Consider the following 22,381-nt stretch of genomic DNA (forward strand, 5'->3'; position numbering starts at 1 on the left):
ATATGGAGACAGTGGTTGCCAGGGGTTAGTGGGGAGGGAGGGATGAATAGTCAGGACACAGACAATTTTTAGGGCAGTGAATGGTGCTGTATGGTGGATTCATGTCAGTATACATTTGTCCAAACCCCTAGAATGTACAACACCAAAAGTGAACCCTAATGTAAACTGTGAACTTCCATTAATAGTAGTTTATTAATATTGGTTCATCAATTGTAACAAATGTACCACGCTAATGCAAAAAGTTAACAGGGGAAACTGTGTGTGTCTGTGTGTGTGTCTGTGTGTCTGTGTGTGTATCTGTATGTATCTGTGTGTGTCTGTGTGTGTCTGTGTGTATGTCTGTGTGTGTGTGCGTCTGTGTGTTTCTGTGTGTGTATGTCTGTGTGTGTTTCTGTGTGTGTGTTTGTGTGTGTCTGTGTGTGTCTGTGTGTCTGTGTCTGTGTGTCTGTGTTTGTGTCTGTGTGTGTGTCTATGTATGTGTGTCTGTGTGTGACTGTGTGTGTGTAACTGTGTGTCTCTGTGTGTGTGTGTGTCTGTGTGTGTCTCTGTGTATGTGTCTCTGTGTGTCTGTGTGTCCGTGTCTGTGTGTGTGTGTGTCTGTGTGTGTGTGTGTGTCTGTGTTAAGGGAGATATATGGGAACTCGCTGTACTTTCCACTCAATTTTTATGTAAACTGCTCTAAAAAAAAACTCATTAGAAAAAAAATTGATGAGGAAGAATAATAATTCCCTAACTCTCAAAGAATTACAAATAACATGACCCTTCTGAAAAACAAATAAGATTAAAGAATGGACATGTTCATATAAAATGCTAAAACAAAAAAAAAAAGAAGAAGAAAAGAAAAGAAAAGCAATCTGCTGACAGATAGCAGAAAAGAGTGAAAGAGAAGAACAAAATGAAGAAGTAAAAAAATGAAAATAATTGAATTGTTCAGAGATCAACTAGACAGGCTAAAGGAAATGATACACACATTAAACATTGGAGAATATCTAAGATTAGAAACTATTATACAGAAACGTATAAGCATGAAAGACAAAGGAGATGTATTGAGTTCGTAATTAGTAGAGTCACATGTTGCTTAATGACAGGAATATGTCTGAGAAGTGTGTACTTGGTCATTTTGTTGTTGTACCAACATCACAGAGTGTATTTACATGAACCTAGATGGCATAGCTTACTACACACCTAGGCTGTATGGTACAGCCTATTGCTTCTAGGTTACAAACCTGTAGAGCATGTTACTGTACTGAGTATTGTAGGCAATCATAGCATGAGGGTAACTGTTTGTGTATCTAAGATACAGTAAAAACACAGTATTATAATCTTACGGGACCACTGTCTTCTGTGTAGTCCTTTTGTTGACCAAAAGGTTGTTTTGCAGCACATGACCATATTCTGAAAAATAGAAATAAAACAAGCAAAATAGAAAAAAAAAGAAAACTAAAAATATACTCCTTAAGCAGTGAGTAAACCATGAAGCTGGAAATGTATCATGTTTCAATTAAGATTGATACAGAAAAGTCAACGTCAAAATAGCTGCTATTGAAGCTATTCAGCTTTAAAAGTAGCAGATAATTTGAGTCAAAGTTTTGGAAAAGCATGTTTTGCAAAGTTCTTCCCTTGCATTCGACTGTAAAGATGCCACCGAAGCAAGAGATCCCAGACTGTAGGGTGGGGAAAACACCAGAAGCCTAAGGAAGGTAGAAGGTTTTTGTATTTCATTGTGGGGAAGAAAAATAGTACCTAAAGTAGAAGGGGGCCAGTTGCCACCATAAGAAATAGGTGAAGGAGGAGCTTTATTTCCCCACCACCTCCCCTACATGTAATTACAATGTAAGGATGCAGCAATTAGAAATTACAGTGCTAGCTGGGGTGTGGTGGCTCACGCCTATAATCCCAGCACTTTGGGAGGCCAAGGCAGGAGGATTGCTTGAGTCCAGGAGTTAAAGACCAGCCTGGGCAACATAGTGAGACTCCGTCTCCACAAAATAATAAGCAAAATTAGCTGGGTGTGGTAGCACACACCAGAAGTCTCAGCTACTCTGAGAGGCTGAGGTGGGAGGATTGCTTAAACCCAGAGTTCAAGGTTGTAATGAGCCATGATGGCACCACTGCACTCCAGCCTGGTGACAGAGTGAGACCCTGTCTCAAAAAAGAAAATAAAAGAAATAATGGTACCCTGAGCTCAGGTACTTGAAGTTGCCCTGACAGTGGGAGTCATCTGAAGTTAGTAGGAAGAAAGTTCCATAGGTAGTAGTTGAGCTCCATTGACAACACCAGAGTTCCCATTACCCTAAAAAAACAAGTGGAACGGGCACAGGCTATGGCCTGGGATTTTGTCCTTCCCAACTAAATATTATCTACTAAGCAGCTGATAGCCCCAGGAATATGAGCTCACTAAGAAAAAAAATAGACAATTGAGGCATGCAAACTAACAGTTAAAAAATAGATATGCTGGATATAACACATACAGTGGTTGAAATAAAATATTCAATGGGCCAGGCGCGGTGGCACACGCCTGTAATCCCAGCACTTTGGGAGGCTGAGGTGGGCAGATCATGAGGTCAGGAGATCGAGACCATCTTGGCTAACACGGTGAAACCCCATCTCTACTAAAATACAAAAAATTAGCCGGACGTGGTGGTGGGTGCCTGTAGTCCCAGCTTCTGGGGTGGCTGAGGCCGGAGAACGGCATGAACCTGGGAGGCGGAGCTTGCAGTGAGCTGAGATTGCATCACCGCACTCCAGCCTGGGCGAGAGAGTGAGACTCTGTCTCAAAAAAAANTACTTGAAGTTGCCCTGACAGTGGGAGTCATCTGAAGTTAGTAGGAAGAAAGTTCCATAGGTAGTAGTTGAGCTCCATTGACAACACCAGAGTTCCCATTACCCTAAAAAAACAAGTGGAACGGGCACAGGCTATGGCCTGGGATTTTTGTCCTTCCCAACTAAATATTATCTACTAAGCAGCTGATAGCCCCCAGGAATATGAGCTCACTAAGAAAAAAAATAGACAATTGAGGCATGCAAACTAACAGTTAAAAAATAGATATGCTGGATATAACACATACAGTGGTTGAAATAAAATATTCAATGGGCCAGGCGCGGTGGCACACGCCTGTAATCCCAGCACTTTGGGAGGCTGAGGTGGGCAGATCATGAGGTCAGGAGATCGAGACCATCTTGGCTAACACGGTGAAACCCCATCTCTACTAAAAATACAAAAAATTAGCCGGACGTGGTGGTGGGTGCCTGTAGTCCCAGCTTCTGGGGTGGCTGAGGCCGGAGAACGGCATGAACCTGGGAGGCGGAGCTTGCAGTGAGCTGAGATTGCATCACCGCACTCCAGCCTGGGCGAGAGAGTGAGACTCTGTCTCAAAAAAAAAAAAAAAAAAAAAATTCAGTGAATGTGAGAAATTGCAGAATGAATACAAAGAATGAAGTAGCAACATCCTTTGCCAGTAGAGAACAAAACAAGTTTCATTCAATTCTAAGTGGAAAGAAATAGTACATTTTAACCAAAGATTCTCTACTCCATCAAATTTTTCATCAAGTATTAAAGGCAACAGACAGATATTCTCAAGCAGGTAAGACAACAGAAAATACAGCATCAATGAATACTTCTCAAACAACAAACAATAACCAATCGTTCCATGATCGCCAGCCAACTATAATGTATCAAAAATGAAGTTCTCAGATTTCTTGGCTCCTGTGAGTCACATAAACATAAAACTGAAAGTAGAGAACTCCAGGAATTGTAGTTAAGACTACAAATATTATCAATCGTGATAGAGTAAAATAAAATGTACACTGCTTCATTTTTTTAAGTTGGAAGGACGAAAGCAAGTATGTATGCTAATTTACCTATTTTTTAAGATTAAGGAGTGAATAAATGCTGTCAACAGGGAAAATGTGTAGTTTAAAAAACGAGTCCAGACACAAGCATTGTACTTTTTTTTTTTTCTTTTGAGATGGAGTCTCACTCTGTCGCCCAGGCTGGAGTGCAGTGGTGCGATCTCAGTTCACTGCAACCTTCGCTTCCCAGGTTTAAGTGATTCTCCTGCCTCAGCCTCCCAAGTAGCTGGGACTACAGATGTGCACCATCATGCCCAGCTAAGTTTTGTATTTTTAGTAGAGACACAGTTCCACTGTGTTGGCCAAGATGGTCTCAATCTCTTGACTTCGTAATCCACCCGCCTCTGCCTCCCAAAGTGCTGGGATTATAGGTGTGAGCCACCGTGCCTAGCCTGTACTTTCTTCTCAACTTTAGAGGTACCATTTAGGAAACCATACTCCAATGGCATTGGAGCAGCTCCGATGCCCGCCCGGAAGGGAGGGCTCTGGTCCCGGCCTCACAGCTGCAGGACAGCCTGGAGGAGTGGAGCAGGGGGCAGCCGCAGAAAGGAAAATGTGTTTAGAGGCAAGGAAAGCATAAAGAGACATTTATAACTTCAATCATTTTAAAGTTGTCGTTACCTATAGTCAATGTTTCTAAGAAACATACACTGATAGACAGCGATCACCCACACAACGGAACATTGCTCTTTAATGCTGCCATTTGGGAAAAGAAAAGAGAGGAGGAGAGGAATGTATACTTTTTTGCTTATATTCGCAAACAATGTTTGGCAGTTTGGGGTCAGAGTCAAATTCTGTATTTCTTACACATTCGATCCTTTTAGGGCGTGTATAAATTTTCATCACTGAAGAAAAAAACTAGCTTAATAAAAAGAAAATGACAGATGAAAGGTAAAAACTGTTCATATATTTTGCTATGAAGAGAAGCAAAAAAAAAAAAAAAAAAAAAAGGAGTGTGTTTGGATGCTGATGGGAACCATACTGTAGAGGAGAGGTGCAGGTTGAGTTCCTTGGGAAGTGTACAGGAAGCATATAAACCAATGCATATAGCACCTGCACCTGTAGAAGGGAGGAGGAGGAAGCAGGCGTGGGCATGGGGAGAAGGTCAGCTATAATGGAGCCCAACATCCTTTGCCCGACTCACAAGAAGCTCTAGAGATTGGACAGCCCTTCAGAGATGTCTGAAGTTGGGCTGAGAAGAGCAAGCCTTTAGCTTCTACATCAGTCACTGGCTAGGGGTCACCTGGGAAGCAGCATACCTAGCCTCCAGCCTAGCTGCTCTCTGCAATGGTGGAGAGGCAGGCTGCAGGAGGCCATGTTGACAGCATGCCAGTGGCTAGGGCAGCAAGTCCATCACTGATGCAGTGCTGGTGGCCCATCAATGTCCACCACAGGGAGATGGCTCAGGGACGAGGAGATGGCAAAGGCTGAGAAGCAAAGCACTACTGAGGTTCACTGTCTGCTGGAACTAGCCTGCAACTTCCTCCCGTATGACAAGAGTGGAGTGTCAACTGGTGTGGAGGTTTGGTGGTGGAAGGGATAGATCATCCCCTGTCAGCATCTACATGCTCAAAGACACTTTGAGAAATATCTCTTGCAGGAGAGAAGGCTAAGAAATGTTTGTCTCAGAGACTGGGAAAGCGGGCCTCCTGGGGACACTTAGGAGTGTGGCAGAGCACCTTTATGTGCTTATAGGAGTGCGAAAATTAAAGCAGGACCAGTCATCTCTATCACGTTTCCCTCCATCAACTCAGTGGCTCAGGCCAGGGAAGTTGAAGGCAGAATCGTCCTGGAGGATTTCCAATACTAGAAGCATCATGGAGGAAGAGAGGGGCTGGAGGTATTTGTAGGAGAAGAGGACAAATGGAGGACCACAGGTGGCTGGTGGTACCGAGGCTCAGAAGTGTTCTACAGCTTGACCAGATTCGGAAAAGCAAGGCAGCTCTGGTGTATCATATGCGGGTCAATAGAGGAGCATGTGACTTACAAAGGAGCTGGAGGAGAAGAGGACACCCAGGAACGGCATCGTGCCTTGGCTCTGGTAAGTGGGAGCTGTCCTTTCCGTCCTAGGCCTGAAGTGTGAGGAGAACAAATTGTAATAGAACCAGGTGATTGTCAGGCTGTGCGGAGAGGACTTCCCGACAGGGGCCTGGACTTCCAGGTGGGGGAAGCAGCCAGCCCTTCAGGAGCCAGCCAGGAGACAGCCTGCGGAATAGGGGCCTCTCCCTCAGGCTCCCCATCCTTCCATTCCCTGCCCCATTCTCTAGGAGACAAGGGAGGCTCCGGCCCAGAGCAGGATGCCGAGTGGAAGAAGAATTTGGAATCAGCCCACACCCCTACTCCTCATGACACAAGTTATCAAACCAACCTGAGTGTCAAAATCTTATTGATAGGCCAAGAGCAGTCATCCTTCGCCTGTAGTTTGCAGAGGGCTCCTCATACATGGCAGCGCTTCCTGTGACAATGTCAGAGGGTCCAGCTGGGACTGGAGAGTGCACCATTCCCAAGGCGCAGTGGGAGCTCGCTCTGGGAAGCGCTTATTCCCTCTCCGCGGAGGCTTCCAGCCACTCTTGCAAGGAATTTCTCATCTCTGTCGTCGGCTTGGCCAGCGGCATCCGCGGGGCTGTGCCAGTGCCCGTCTCTAGCCAGGGGTTCCCAAGCGTCGAGCAGCGCCCTCGGCCCTTATAGGGGAAGAGGGGATCGCGGCGCCCGCGACATCCAGGAGCTCTGACGACCGTAGTCTCCCCACTAACCCCCAACAAAGGTACAGCGGGAGTCCAGGCCGAGATAAAGTTCCTTTCCCAGTCCACTGGGGAGACAACTGGCCGCGGCTGCCCCCTGCTCCGCTCCCGGCTGTCCCGCAGCTGCGAGACCGGGGCCAGAGCGCTCCCTTCCGGGCGGGCATCGGAGCCGCTGCGGCACCGACCGCCCTTCACGCCCGGGCCGCCGAAGAAGGCGGAGCGAGCTCGCAGCTGCTAACCCCCGAGGCGCCGCCTCGCTGGCTAGGGGCGCGGGAGGAGGGTCCGGATTCCGGTGGCAGGAACGGGGGCTCTGGGCCACCGGTCCAGGCGGCCCCAGGAAATGCCTGCTTTGCGGTCCCGCAGAGGGTATGGGGGAGCTCGGCCCCGGAGGGCGGCTGTTGGGGAGGCGGAGCTGGCCGCAGGGCTCGAGCAGCTGCGGAGCCTCCCATCACTAGCCTAGAATCTGAGAAACTTGAGGCGGAAAATACCGCGGGGATCTTTTGGCTCAAGTCTCCCATTCTACAGATGTGAAATTTTAGAGTGATCCGATTGGGGTCGCACAGAGGGTTGTTGGCAGCAGTACCTGGGGAAAGAGGGAGAGGAGAGAGCCCCTGTGGCGGCCCTGCCCTGTCCTAAAGGAGAGGAGCTGCCTCCCAGATGCCCTCAGAGGCCCTAGCTGCGCACCCCATTAGGTAATACCAAATAAACCGACCAAAATAAAACACAAACCATATAGGCGTGCTGAAATAGAATTCTCTCCTTTCTCCATTTCCAAATGCAAACATTTTGAATTAGTTTATCAGAGGTAAACCTTTCCCTCGGTTTTAGTGGTGGCAGTTTGCTAATGCCCAGGATCCAAGCGTGGGGACCCCCGCACTGCTGAGCAAAGATTAAGGGCAGAAGCTCAAACTGGGTTCACGGTTAATTCGGCTACCAGTTCTGCCCAGGTTTGAACCTTGGCTTCTGCATCTGCGGAATGGGAGTATGGTTGGGAGAGGTAGCGCTTGCCAAGGGTGGACCAAGAGCGACTACCGGGCGTGGGAATTTCACGGCAGAGACTGCGACTCTCTAGAGCAATGGGAGGATCAGCTGCGTGGGCAAAAGAGCCAAAGAGTGAGTTCGCCGCCCAGGTCGTCCTCTGGCGCCGCTTCCCAGCCCGCCCGGGCGCTGTCCAGGCCCCAGACGACCCTCCAACGTTGTGCCGGGAAGGCCCCGCGGCACGGTGAGCAGCGCGAACTCCCTTATCGTTCTCAATAGTGAGAATTGAATGGACGCCGGGTGGGCCCGGCCCGAGACTCAGCTGTGGGAGCTCAGCTCTGCTCTGCAGTCAGAACAATTTCCGACGTCCACATCTTTACCTCTACTCCCTCCTTCCCTCAATCCACCCCCTGAAAAAGAAATGTCAAATGTGTTCAGCTGCCTCGATTTGTAATTGCTCACTTATTAGACTGTACTAATCCTCAGAACAGGGACCTTTTTTATTGGGATTATCAAAATCCTTAAAACACTGGAAGACTCACACCCAGGCAGGCCTGAAGTTAGCCACATGTGAGCTACAATTCGCCTAACATACACCTATACAACATGAATTTTCCACCTAAATAACATAAAATTTGAACACACTCCCTACGGAGACACTATTTTCTCCTCACATTTCCAAGTAGAGTCGGGTTAGTGCTCAGAAATATATTTGTTCTCATGTTTTAGAAGTTTAAAATAAATGGATTAGATTTAAAAATTAAGAGCGAATAAGTCATTTCGAAGAACAAACACAACCTCCCAATGAGAGAGGGAAAGAAAAGCTAGAAAGAAGTTATTGCTGAGAATATAAAAGCGTGAGAGAAATCCTCTGCCTCATTTATTTCTCCCTCAACAGTTTTGTAAGAAAACGTCTTGGGCTCAAAGTAGTTGCAAAGAAGTCTCCGGTAGCACAGCCGGGGCGCACGGGTCCGGTGCTGGCAGCTGTGCTATCTGAATCCTCTCTGACCATTACCGCTGCTCAGGCACATTTTCAAACCAGACGTGCTAACGTCAATCTGGCTTTCTCAATTTGCTTCCGAAGGTGGGGAACCGGATCCAGGATGGGGCTGCGTAAACTCGGGGACACTTGGGAACATTTACTCAGGAAGTGAGAGGGGCCGGCTGCTGGCGGCTGGTCCTGGACAGCGTGGTCGAGGGACCAGGGCTCAGGTCGGTTCCGCTGCGCCAGCCTTCGCCGACAGTGATGTAAGTACAGTGCGGGCGGCGGCTCCCGGTGAGTCACTTCGTGAGTGACACTCAGCCCCGGGGGTCGCGCTGGGGTCAGAATCGGAAGGAATGTTCTGTCCCCGGAACCGCTTGCAGCCGGGAGTTGGAGGTCCTCTGGCCCCGCAGAGGCTGGGTTGCAGACATCGAAAACTTCCTGAACACGACCAGTACGAACTTGATCTCGAGCTTCCGAACTCCAAACGCCTGGGCAAGAATTCAGCAAAGCGTAGCACCGCTCACCCACACTTCCCCCAGCTAGCGGTTGCTGTTTCTTGGAAGACGCGCTTATCCGCCCCAGTCCCGGGTGGGTGGGTCATTTTGCCAAAGAGAATGTGGTTGGGAGTGCCTTCGAGTAAACTTTCACTATTAAATAAGTGCACCTCAGTGATGGATTTGTTCCAAATTGATGTCTGACTTTTAAAATAGCTGTGGCGAATGACAACACGAAATAATCCGTGTCACAGGTTAGCAAATCAAACTGTCTCCTAAATAAAGGCAAATGTTGGCTTTATATCTATTCAGGGAAAAGGGGGAGATGGAAAATTTTCTCAAACCTAAGGTCTCCAACAAACTCATATCCAGATAAAACTTCCTACACGTGACTCACCCACACACGTTTCGACCAGGAAACTTTCATTTACCAGACTCTCTCTTCCTGTTAATTTCTCCTGTCTCTTTTCCCCTCCCCAACCTACTTTCGGCAGTTTGGAAGGCTGGAGATTTTTGTTAAGGACACTTTACACTGATCTCAGTTAACCGGCAGGTCAAGCTAACCAGGCAAAGAAGACACACACACACACACACACACACACACACACACACACACGACAGCGATTTCCAAACACCCTTTCTGCTTTAACTTCCTAATCCCGTGCCTGTTCAGGAAGGGCCTCCGAATAAGTCTCCGGCGTGGGTTGGGGAGGAGGGGTTCGAGTGCCTAGTGCATCTCCGGCCCTGCTCTCCCTCCTCCAACCGCCTCCCTACTCTGCAACACGTAAGCATCACGAAACCTCCTGCGAAACATCTGGATGTGGACTCGTGTCCCAACATCTGGGCAACTACCGCCAAGGCTGACTTCTAGGGAACGAGTGCGGAAATACATGCGGGTGCGGGAACGCACCACTCAGTAGGGTAGGACCTCTCCCAGCGCTCGGTCACTGCAGCATTCTTCCCACCATCTGCTCCTGTCACCAGCCCCTAACTCCGCCCCTCTGGGCCCGCCCCTTGTTCCACAGCCAATGGCAATCCCCGACCGCCCTACACCGCCCAGAAGCCTTTCCACACCCCCACGTCTTGGGAGAGGGTTGGCTGCTGTGAGCTCGGCGAAGTGCCTGTATTTGCATGGCGTTCGGGAATTTTGGTAGGTAGAGCAGCCCGTCACTCTGGAAGGCCGGGACCGCCCACTCCACCTCGGTCCCCAGCTCTCTTCCTGCGCAGTTCGCCTCCGCAGCCTCTGCAGGGAAGTGCCGGGGCTGCTCCAGGCTCAGTTCTTAGGACTGCAAGGAGGCAGCCCCGGCGTGCGGCGGAGCGCACCGTCTAGAGTGGCCAGGGCGCGGGAGTGCAACATCCTCCAGGCCCCGAGCGCGTCGTCGCGCCCCAGGAGCAGACCCTCGGCCAGCAGTTACCGCCGTCTCGACTTTCCGTTGCAGTTGCAGCTCCTGCCGTGCAATATGTCAAGAGCCGCCGCCGCTACAGCTGCCGCCGCCACCTGGGGAAGAGCAGCAGCAGCAGCGGCGGCCTCGGGCACGCGGGGGCAATAAACCGAGCCACACAGGCGTCCAGCGGGCCGGGAAACCCTCTCTGCGCTCACTGACTGGCGGGACCCACGCCATGTGCTGAGCCATGCCCCTGGTCGCGCCCGCGGGCAGCGCATGGGGCAGCGCCTGAGTGGCGGCAGATCTTGCCTCGATGTCCCCGGCCGGCTCCTACCGCAGCCGCCGCCGCCCCCGCCGCCGGTGAGGAGGAAGCTCGCGCTGCTCTTCGCCATGCTCTGCGTCTGGCTCTATATGTTCCTGTACTCTTGTGCCGGCTCCTGCGCCGCCGCGCCGGGGCTGCTGCTGCTGGGCTCCGGGTCCCGCGCCGCACTCGCCCCGCCAGCCCTGGCCACAGCTCCGGACGGGACGCCCCCCAGGCTGCCGTTCCGGGCGCAGCCAGCCACCCCACTGGCTTCAGGCAAGGAGATGGCCGAGGGCGCTGCGAGCCCTGAGGAGCAGAGTCCCGAGGTGCCGGACTCCCCAAGCCCCATCTCCAGCTTTTTCAGTGGGTCTGGGAGCAAGCAGCTGCCGCAGGCCATCATCATCGGCGTGAAGAAGGGCGGCACGAGGGCGCTGCTGGAGTTTCTGCGCGTGCACCCCGACGTGCGCGCCGTGGGCGCGGAGCCCCATTTCTTCGATCGCAGCTACGACAAGGGCCTCGCTTGGTACCGGTGAGTTTCCCTGCCAGGGGCAGGGTCTCCATCGTCGATTCAGACCCTGAACGAAGGGAGACATGGCGTATGATAGGGAAGTGGCAGTGTTACCACTTCGGACCACCCGGGGCGGGGCAGGGAAACCGCCGCAGATTGCGCCGCGCATCCTGTCTGGGTGCGGTGAGGGTTGCGCTCCTCTCGGTTCTCGTCACAACACCAGAAAGTTCTCGCGGAGCGCTGGCGGCTCAGTGGTCTATGGTGCCCTTGAATTAATCAGGGGACCTCGCCGCAAAGAAGAAGGGCAGCGTCTGAGACCGCGCTCAGCAAAGCGAGCCACCCTCCAACCATGGCGGTATCCGACTCGAATAGCATTTTATGACCCGTCTTAAATTTTTCCTCCCGGAGTCCGAGACGCTGGGAATGTTCTGCGCCCCTTTGGTTGGTCTCCGCCCTCAAAGAACTTCTAGAGCAGCTTCTGCTTCCCAGATGGGGAGAGGGGGTGGGGGCCGCGGCGTCCCGCCGAGGCTGCCGAGTCTGTTAACTTTTTGTTACAGTCCGCCTGGTTACCGGAACCCCAAGGGGGTCAGACCCGCCTCGCTCGCGAGCCGCCTGGGCTCGGGAGGGTGAGCTGGACGGGTGGCCCGGCACCTCCGCCTGGTGGGCGGGCGGCGCGCAGAGCGTGGAGTTGTGCTGGTCCCTGTCGGGCAAAGGCGCGCACTGCAACCGACTGGAGCGGCGCGCGGCTTTGAAGGCGTCCGGGCCCCCGGGCATCGCCGCCCGTTTCCGCCTCCCTGGCCTCGGTGCTGGGATAGCGAAAGCAAGGACGCGTGTCTCCGCGGGGCTTTTACACGTCCGGGGCAAAGAATATTCGGGGCCCACGGATTGAGAAATGAGGTTGCTTCGAGGTCGCGGTTTCCGGAAATTCTGTTCTGGAGTCGGGTTGCGGGTCAGGTTCCAAAGGGACAGCGGCCCCCGGGTCATAATCACTACCTCTGCCCACTGCTTTCCGCAGCTGCTGGTCTTTGGGGTGAGCTGTTGGGTTTCCCGAGCTTCGGATAAGGCACGAGTGGGCAGGAGGTCTAGATTTCGGCCTCCGATAACTGTCTTCAACCAGGGACCCAGGGACCGGTCCCCATCTTTTCGTTGGGGTCTCCACCCGCAACCCCAGCCAACACGACGTTCAGGCACCCCTCCAGGCCCAATTAGCTTCACAGAGGCTCGAGACTTGGGAAAACAAAAGAGGAGAAGAGAACTGAACCCCTCTCCCTGTGCCCACCCCACTCTCGGGACCTGGGTGGGATGGAGAATAAAAGAGGGCTGACCCCGCGGATTAAAACCGCTCCCTTCCCAGCCGCGTCCTACCCCTTCCCCTTTGTCCTTAACGTTTTTTATTATTGTCAGGAGTTGCCCAAGTCTCGAGGTTTAGCCAGCTGTGACAGTCACCCTTCCCACTGTTCCCGGGCTGTGACCCATTCTCGGGATATTGGTGGACAAGAATGGGGGCTCTGGAGTCCGCCGCCTGGATTCACGTCCTGGTTAGTCGCGTGAACCTCGATGCTCTCATCTGTGCCGTGGGAATAATGCAGGTTCTGGACAGGGATGGGAAGAGTGAATGCGCTGGTACGGTAAGATGCCCTGCAGGCACGTGAGGGCCTCTCTAATTGTTAGCTATTGTCATCGATTGTATTGTTATTACTTCTACCACCAGCACTCCCCCTTCTCCTGGGATGTTGATTCTAGGGCCGGGCGGCAGGCTATAACTAGCGCCCTTCCAGGTGGAACCCGCCAGAGCCCCGAGGCAGCCTAGGATTTTCTGAGATCAGACACACTTGGGGCCGGGTTGGGAGGAACTGGCAGGAAAAGGACTGAACCCTTAATGTCAGGCGGTTTTGAAGCACCTGGGGCAAGCCATGGAAATCCCCACCGAAAGGCTCACTCAGTCTCTTAGGCGGCTGCCCTCCACCTGCCACGTTCTTTTTGATTGACTCAAAAACGCTGAATGAAGAATGAAGTCGCATGGAAACCCTCGCCGCGCGCCAGCAGCGGAGAGCGCAGCCCGGGAGGTTCGGGTGGCGACTTGCGCCCGGGGGCTGTTCTGCGAGCGGCCACGCACGGCGGCTGGACCTAGGGGGCCGCAAGGGCTTAGCTGGGCCGCCGGAGGCGGGAGGTTCTTCGTCCTCCCGAGCCATCTCTGTGAACTGACAAGCAGGACTCCTGGGTCCAGGAGGCACAGGGCCCGGGGCGGTGACCCGGCGGACCGGGCGGCCGGAGGAGCCCACTGTAAATGCCGCAACTGGCCCCAAACACTGCGTTCCTGGACTGCACCAGCAGCGCCTGGCGCGGCCGCAGGGTTGGTGGATATTTTCTAAGGGGGAAAAAATATTTTAAATGCTATCTGTTTACTTTAAAATTTTTAATTACTTAAGAATAATGAATGGATGTCTGGGCAAAGATATGGACGTCACAATTATTTTGAAGGCGGCTTTTTAAACTTTAAACAGACCACGCCGCCAGGAGGAGACTCCTGACCCAGAGCGCTTTACCTGAAGTCTGGTGCGCAGAGTACACCCTTCGCCCTTGTTGGAGTTCTCTCCTGTCTGCCAAGCTTTGCTCCTTGCCAGAGGTGTGCGCCATTGTACCTCCGCTCTGTCCCTGCAGTCAGGCCGCCAACTAGAGAAGAGTATAAATAGTAATTAACCAGGGAGAGTTGTAATTCAGAAACCTGGTTAAAACAAGTCCTCAAAAACTAGAGAATATGAGAGTTAGGAGACATTTTGAAGGCATTAAGAACAGAAAACGATGGGCACGGATGGTTGAGTCTGAGGATCAGCATCGTAATCTGTTAGAGAATGAGGTCGTGGCTGTGTCTGGGAGTCGTCAACGGATTTAATCGGTTGATACACAGCCTGCTAGTGGCCTAACCAGTAGCCCAGGGCCTGGCAGATTTGCATGACATCTCGGAATTTGATTGCTCTTCCTTCCACTTGGCAAAAGGAGATACCATCAGCCTGATCAGGAGGGGTCATGGTGAGATGGAACCCACCGAGTTGGTGCACAGAGCTGACCCTGCCACTGGCCAGAGAGTGGGAGCCTTTCTACCTCCTTCACCCTGCAAAAATCAAACGTGCTAGTACGGACAGTCCATCCACACTGGAACTCCAGTTGGTTTTAGTCTGCGATGATGACTCTTCTCGGTTGACTTTTCCAATTCATTATGCAGCCCTCTTGAATCAGGCCTCCCAAACTTAGCAGGCACCACAGAGAGGCTCATCAAGCAGGCTGGTGAAACTGGGTGTTATCTCCTGTTCCACCGGTACCCCATAGTGTTTAGGAAATATGGGGCTGTTTCAGGAGAATTTCACGTATGCCAAGGTGGAGAAAGCACCTGCCCTGTACATTTATTTAAGCTTGGGATGTTAAACTTTGAATGGTCAAAAAAAAAATCTGTAACTTTTAAAGTTTCACTTTGTGATTTTACTTAAGTGTTGGTAAATATTCTGAAATTTTAATGACCTCCGTTTGGGAATTAAGTTAGCGAAATATTGCGTAATTATTGTTTGTTATACAAAAATATGCCTTAGACTGTACAGCGGCAGAAACTCCCTCTACCACCTCCGCCTCCCTTTCCCATTCTGAGTTACACAAAATAAGCTGACACTTTAATGCTCTGGCCAACATTAAACAAAGTACATTGTATGTGTGTGTGTGTGGCATAATAATGGTGGTAGCTAACACTTACCGAATGTTTTCCCTATGTGCCAGGCACTGTTTCAAGTTTTACAGGATTAGCAAATTTAATCCTCATTACAGTTCTGTGAAGTAGGTACTTTTACAGATGAGGAAACACAGGCACAGAGAGGTTAAGCAATCTGCCCAAGATCTCACAGCTGGGAAGAATCAAAGCTAATATACTAACCCAGGCAGTTCTGCTTCAGAGATCATTCTGGATCATTCTGGATCACGCTTCCTCGCTTAAGTGATCGAAGCAGGATATTTATCATATAGCATGGGTCCAAAACTGAGTTTGCCTTAGAAGAGTTTGACAGCTTTCTGACATGCCTTTATGGTCTCAGTGCAGACTGCAGATTTTGTCATTCACTTGAAAAGAATATCAGCCCCCAAACAGGCTAGTTACTACATCTAACATTGGTTAATAACAAGAGTGAGGATAATCACACCACTGTGTCAGTTTCATTTTTCTGCAAAGGACAGTTAGAATCAAGCAAGTCACTAAAATGACAAAAAATCCCTCAAGCATCCGGACAGAGAAAACATAGTGAGTGTCCCTCTTGAGATTTACCCTCTGCCATTTGCCCTTTTTAAGGCTGGGAGGATGTGGGGTTAAATGACATGTTCCAGAACTTCTTGGAATTAATGTATTCATAAAAAAGAGTGCCCCCAAATCAAGTCCATAATTGACTTGTACTGATTAATCAGCAGACAATTACAGCTAACACTTTTAGCAGATTTGTTTAGAATGAAAATAGAAAATCCTGTAACTTCAGAAATCTCTCTCTTGAAGGCTAATAGCTGAAAATAGCAATATTCTCTACATTTTCAACTTAACAAATACTGAGAAGACAAAACTGCCCCTATTTTCTAGTCTACTTCAGAAAACCTGGTAGCAAAAAATGTTTCTGTCTTCACTGAGGGAAATTTAAGATAAGATCCGATTGGGGATAATCCATTTTGAAGTAATTGCACTCTCTCAGTCCCAGAGTTTAAACCAAGTATGTAACTTACTTCCAAGATGTTGGGTGAAGATAAAAAAAAAAAAAAATCTACATTTGTATGCAACAATTTGAAATACAAACCATCATGTTACAAAGCTGTCAAGATTTATTAGCAAGACAGTGGAGCATGTGTTGAACTCTGTTTTTAATTAGGCACCTAAATTAGACCATAAAATGGTTGATTAATCTTCTACAAGTTGAAGGGAAAATATAACATCAATTAACCTAATCATAAGTGTTTTCCCAGATGCTCTGAGTTAATAAAATAGTCAAAATTTAATAGCAACCCATTTGTTTTAGATAAATACAATGCTAAAATATATGAATTAGATTACACTTATTATCTTCCAAATGATATGTTATTATTGAACAGGTCTCTAAAAATTAGGTTGCAGTACATGTCTTCAAAAATATTTATCAAAATAGAATACTACAAGTAGGAATTACATGTTGGCTAAGCTAGATTATGTTTTTTAATGGAATCTGATAACTGAAAATTTATAATTTAGCACAGACTAGTATTTGTGAAAGATAGTTTTCCAGCTAAAGTTGTATTGCTTGAAACTTTAAAATGACCTGTCACAGCTTCTGAGTTTCTAGTTTGATGTTTTAGTCTGAAAAAAAAAAAAACTTTTTAACATTTTGAACAGTCAGTGTCACATAACCTCATTCCACATATGTATGCTAATTTATCTTTTGGTTTATAATATGTTGTAGGAATAAGGTTTTCTGGTTATATGAAATGACTCCTTGAATCACTAAAATTATTTATAATTAAAAGCACACCAGGAATTTTTAAAAAGACAAACTCACCAGTCAGCTAGTTTTATGAATCAGAGAGGTGGCATTTATTTAAAGCTTCAGAACTGAAATACGTGACTCAGGCTGCTTGCCGACTGGTTTCTATGTCAGTAGTTTTTTGAATACTTTATGTTCTCACTCTATGAACATGGAAATTAAGTTGATTGACAGAAACACAAAATGCCTACCCTAAAGGCAGGGCATAATGAGCATTTCTTTTGCTGTGAATAGAGTTAGTTTCCAAATAGGGCGCTACCTCTCTCATTTAACAGTCCATGATTTCAGACAGTAAGAGAAATTTCAATCCTAGGCTGTTGGGACAGTCAGGAATTCCAGCAAAATGAGTCCCCCAAGTATGTGGCATATTTTAAAGGGTAATGAAAACAATATGCTGCCTACCTCGAATGAAAACATTTACCATGACCGAAAAGAAATGAGATACTGATATCTTTGAAAACTAATTGTAAGTAGAACATGAAACTTTTTATATATTGAAAACATTACCTTGTTGGAACTCTCGGATTTCTCTCAAACTACACCAAAATAAAACTAACATCAAATAAAACTGATGTTCGTGCATGCTGATTTTATTTCTGATTTTCTTGTCAAGAGATTTGGGGAAAAGTTTAGGATGTGAGAAGCAATTACCATCTTAATAAAATGATAATAAATAATTTTTATGGCAGCCAAGAGGCTATGTGTTAAAATACTGCTAATGCTAATAAAACCCACCATTAATTTTATTTGTACATAGATAAAAGTGGTATTAATTTCCTTTATAAGTTCTTTTAAATACAAATTTCACACACATTTCTGTAACCCGAAAATATCAAAATATCTTGTTACTGGCTCATTCAGAAAATGTACTTCATTGTGTCGTGGATGAAACATGTTTAAATAGCAAAGTTGTACTGCACAGGTTTTGCCTCCCAAAGATTGCTGTTTGTAAAAATTATGAGCGCGTATCTTTAGATTTAGAGCTGGTTAAAGAGTACTGTCCGAGAGGAATTTATATTTTCCGGACAGTAAAAAAAGTACACCCACCATACATGGTTGGAATAAGATATTATTGTTCTACATATGGCAAAGAAGACTCTGGTTTAATATCAAGTGTTTCAGCCCAGACTCTCTCGCCAAGGGGTCACTATTTTAAACACCATTGCCTAGAATGTGAACAATTCCATGTGTGTCCATGAAGCACCTTACACGTAGGATTCAGAATCCCTGTTTTCTCCCAAGTTTTTGCCCCACGCTACTTAACACTGTTACACTTGCTTAGAAACCCATAAAATGCTGAAAGATGGTTCTGGGCAATGTGAGGTTTGAGAAGCAAATGGAGAGTGAAAGAAACATTGGGAAGAGCAGTGAGAATCCCACTCGTGATTTAATGAATGGAGCTGGGGGGAGAGCCGCCCCCCTTTTTCAGGTCTGGGGACGGAAGTATCCAGCAGGGCCCCAGCGGCCCACGACGTTGCCACGTGTCCGCTCCTTTCGGGAGCAAGGGGGGCGTTGGCTTGGACATCCCGTTGTGGAAGGGTGGCCGGGGGCGCTGCCACGGGCAGGGAAAATGGCTCCGAGCCGCCCGGCCTCGGGCATCAATCGACGCGGCCCTGGTGTCACGCGGGATCGCCGCCTCTGGCCCGGGGGCCGCTGAGCCGGAGACAGATGGCTGAGCTTCCCAGTGCGGGGGCAGGGCTGGCAGCCGAGACTGGGGCCGCCTCCCCCGCCCCTCTGCCGGCCGGGTAGTCGGCTGTGGCCACGTGACCAGCCCCGCCGTCCGGCCTCACCTGTTGGGCTGAGCCTGGCTGAGCGGCCCGCACCCGAGGTGGGCGGTGCCGGCGGGACCCGTCTTCGCGCTGATTGGGTAGAGGGGCTGCGGAGAGACCAATGGGGTTCCGCCTGAGAGGAGAATCCCGCCCAGAGAGGCGGGCTGAGCGGCCGCGCCCCCCCCCCGCCGGTACTGGCCTGGCTGTTCCTCTGCTCAGCTTCGACTCCGTGCTGCTGATTTGGTCCTGAGCTGCCTTCGCTTTCCAAGTCAAGCCTATCAGCTGATCTATTGTACTCTCTTCCTTTGGTTCCTCTCTCTTTGTCCTGTCTGCACCCTCCTGCCCAAATTCTCCTGTTTTCTGGAGCGGAGATGTCTGTTCTCCGAATGTTCGGCTGCCGAGTCCTGCAGGGAGACCGCCTCGCCTTATGCAGCCCTCGCTGGCAGGACGTGGGCCCTAGTGGATTCTTTACAGCCAGAGAGGACACTTCGGCTTTTTCCGACCTTATTTTGGATCTGGGAAGCGGGAGGGGTCGCTGGCAAGAAAGTGAATTTAGTTGAGTCAGTTTGCAAAGAGCACGCGTTTCGTTTCTCCCTTTCCCCGCCCCCTTTTCTCTTTCGGGGAAAGAAATGGATAATCCTCTTTCCACCCACTTCTATAACGGGTAAGGCGATTCCGCAGATTCAGGAGATAACATAGAATACCTTCATTTCCATAATTTGGCCCATTAAATGACTGGATGAAGAGAAAGTGGGAAGGATTGGGATGGAGAGGAGAGGAGGAAAAGGAAAAGGGCAGTAAGTCTCAAGCCCCCTCCGATTCCTGAATCTCACCTGGACTCAGACCGAGTGGTCCGCCTTCTCCCCAGCACCTTCCCCGCTGCTCACTCATGTAAGGCTAGTCCTCCTAACCCTAAGCCGTGTGCACAGGGCCCTGCAGCCGCTCCTACCCAGAGGAGGGGAAGGAAAGCTCTCCTGGACAGCCTCAGAGGGGAGAGGGGATCTCTCCTGGTGGGCACTGATAAGCCCACCCATTTCTCGTGCTGCCCAAGGTGGACTCAGCCCACAAACGCCCCAGCCCCAGCCTTTGCGGATAGGCTTCCTCCGTGGTGCCAAGAACTCTTGTGGATTTGAAAAAGGCAACCTTTTTCCTCGCGTTTCTAAAGGCCTATGAAAAGGGCACGTCGGGAAGTGCTCATAAGATGTTGAACATTGTTGCATGAGATGTTGAAGAAATACAAAATTTCGTTCTTACTTCCATTAAAGAAGTACAATTTCCCTGGGGAGAGACATACAGAGCACACAATTAGAGACCAGTAATTCTCTTCCAGATAGCTCCTGGTGCGGTTTCCTAGCTGAGCAGCCTGTCTCTGCCGGTCCTGGCCTTGTGCACCGGAAACTCTCCTGGCTGGCTCCAGCCCTTCCTCTTGATGTGCTGTCGGGCTGGTCCCTGGTGCCCTCTTCTCTGATTGTTCCAGTCTGCCTCCGGGCACTTAGCATATGCTAGTGCTGCCAGTTGACACAGATACACAAAGCAGTAAACATCGTGTTCCCACGGAAGATCCCCAAGTGTGTGGGTGGATGAGTGTGGGAAGTAATGGGGTAAAGAGAGAAAGGCAGTGATCATTACCTTATCATTGATTTAAAATACTTATTAATGGAGGAAGCCAAAGGTGACCATTTAAAATCCTTTTCTATAGTCAATGAATAATACATTCGTATAAATCGTGTTTACTTACTTTTTCACTCATCTAACAAGGATTTATTGAGCACTTTAAAAAATATATACCTTTTTTTTTTTAGACGGGGTCTTGTTCTGTCACCTAGGCTGGAGTGCAGTGGCACAACCTCTACCTCATGGGCTCAGGCGATTCTCCCACCTCAGTCTCTCGTGTAGCAAGGACTATAGGTGCACACCACCATGCCTGGCTAATTAAAAAAAAAAAAAAAGTGTAGAGATGAAATCTCACTATGCTAGCCCAGGCTGGTCTCAAACTCCTAGACTCAAGCAGTTCGCCCTCCTCAACCTCCCAAAGTGCTGGAATTACAGGTGTGAGCCACCACACCAGACCCAGACCATATTTTTAGAGCCATTTTAGGTTCACAGCAAAATTTAATAAATTACACAGATTTCCCAAATACCCATCACTCCTACAAACACACAGCCTCCCACTATCAACATCCTCTACCAGACTGGTACATTTGTTACAACTGATGAACCCACATTTGACACGTCATCACTCAGGGTCCGCAGTTTACATTAAGGCTCACTGTTGGTGTTGTGCATTGCATGGGTTTGGACAAATGCGTAATGACCTGTATCCCACATTATAGTAGCATTCAGGGTAGTTTTACTGCCTCAAAAATCCCATCGGAGCACTTGCTCTTATCTAGTGCAAGGCAGCACTTAAAGCACTGAGGAAGTACAGGAGCCATGAACCTGTCCCTGAGAAGCCTGTTTTAGTCAGTGGACTGACATCTACGGGCTCGAGGAGATCTGCAGGCAATTGAAGCCTGATTTTTTATTTTTATTTTTGAAATCATTAGTCCTACTAAATTACTGGTAAATCTGAAAACCATTTAAGGAGGAAGCAGAAGCATGAGATAAGGTAGTACGAATTTTAAAATGTGATTTTTGCATTTTACTTTTCCAGTAGCTTTCCGAAGAGGGCTAAGGAGGTAAGAAGGGGCCAGAAAGTCAGCGACTGTGTGTGATTTAAAAAAAGGAAAAAAAATAAGTCTTAGCCTCAGTATGTGAAAACTTGCTATGTGCAGGCGAGTGGGCCAGGCGCTTACTTAATCTTAACAGTGATGCTTCCTGTGTGATTTCCGTTATTTTCCAAGGGAGGAAACGGAAACTCACAGAGATTGCCTAAGGTCATACAGCTGTATCTGTAGGTAGCTCTACCTCTTGGACCTAAGGAAGAAGAGAATGACTCCCTGAGGGCCTTTCAAACTCCACAACTTGGAGGCTGTATATCTGGCAGCAATTCAATGCCATGTTCCTTCTGGACCAGTTTAAGCCATCTCTTCTGTTGTTTCTTTCCTCCCAAAGATGAAGACTTTTCCACTTAAAAGCATTTGCAAGGTTCTGTTTTTTTCATCCATTTTTTCTGTCCCTATTCCCTTTTACTCCCCACACTGGTTCCTAGCCTGTCTCTGTTGCTGTGATGCCCGTGTTGATGGTGGCAGTCTTCAACCATGCCATCCGTGTGTCAACCCAGCACTTTCCTGCCATCCCTGTAGCCCTTGCCCCAACATCTGTGCATTTGACTCCCCCTCTCTGACTGAGGCCTGCTCCCATCCCCTCTTCTACCAACTCATCCCTTCTCTCCCACCTGCCCTTTGCGCTGCCCCCCACAACCACGCCACTCAGATTCTCAGCTCTTGGGATCACACTGACACCCCTCCTCCAACATTTTACACTCTGGAGCCCATTGCTTCTGAGCTATATTGTCCAGCACCGTGAACGCCCCACCCGTGGAGACACTGGGTTTTGTACAGTCCCCAGCAGGTGTGCATGAAAATGTCTTTTTTTGGCCGGGCGCGGTGGCTCAAGCCTGTAATCCCAGCACTTTGGGAGGCCGAGACGGGCGGATCACAAGGTCAGGAGATCGAGACCATCTTGGCTAACACGGTGAAACCCCGTCTCTACTAAAAACTACAAAAAAGTAGCCGGGCAACGTGGCGGCGCCTGTAGTCCCAGCTACTCTGGAGGCTGAGGCAGGAGAATGGCCTGAACCCGGGAGGCGGAGCTTGCAGTGAGCTGAGATCCGGCCACAGCACTCCAGCCTGGGTGACAGAGCGAGACTCCGTCTAAAAAAAAAAAAAAGAA

General features: G+C 49.1%; 2 protein-coding genes across 2 annotated transcripts in view; one reads left to right on the forward strand and one right to left on the reverse strand.

Annotated features, from left to right (window-relative positions):
- The first annotated feature begins 8,401 nt into the window (after nt 1-8,401).
- Nucleotides 8,402-14,705, forward strand: LOC108542396 (heparan sulfate glucosamine 3-O-sulfotransferase 3B1). Its single transcript, XM_083287453.1, has one exon. It carries the CDS (start codon nt 10,712-10,714, stop codon nt 11,267-11,269), a length of 558 nt encoding a protein of 185 aa, XP_083143579.1. The 5' UTR covers nt 8,402-10,711; the 3' UTR covers nt 11,270-14,705.
- Nucleotides 14,706-18,165: 3,460 nt separating this feature from the next.
- The window catches only part of LOC108542367 (uncharacterized), a 7,956-nt gene continuing 3,740 nt past the window's right edge, over nt 18,166-22,381 (reverse strand). Inside the window, exons 2-4 of the mRNA XM_017892355.1 lie at nt 19,940-20,055; nt 18,569-19,082; nt 18,166-18,431 (exon numbers count right to left, since the gene is read on the reverse strand). Of these exons, the coding sequence (XP_017747844.1) occupies nt 18,166-18,431; nt 18,569-19,082; nt 19,940-20,055 (896 nt within the window). The remainder of the gene's footprint in view (nt 18,432-18,568; nt 19,083-19,939; nt 20,056-22,381) is intronic.

The sequence above is a fragment of the Rhinopithecus bieti genome, unplaced genomic scaffold (genome assembly GCF_001698545.2).
Source record: "Rhinopithecus bieti isolate Rb0 unplaced genomic scaffold, ASM169854v2 scaffold_20098, whole genome shotgun sequence".
Taxonomy (NCBI): Eukaryota; Metazoa; Chordata; class Mammalia; order Primates; family Cercopithecidae; genus Rhinopithecus; species Rhinopithecus bieti.

What these genes read in the sequence shown, in the direction of transcription:
- LOC108542396 (XM_083287453.1), top strand. Translation starts at nt 10,712, where the DNA reads ATGGGGCAGCGCCTGAGTGGCGGCAGATCTTGCCTCGATGTCCCCGGC.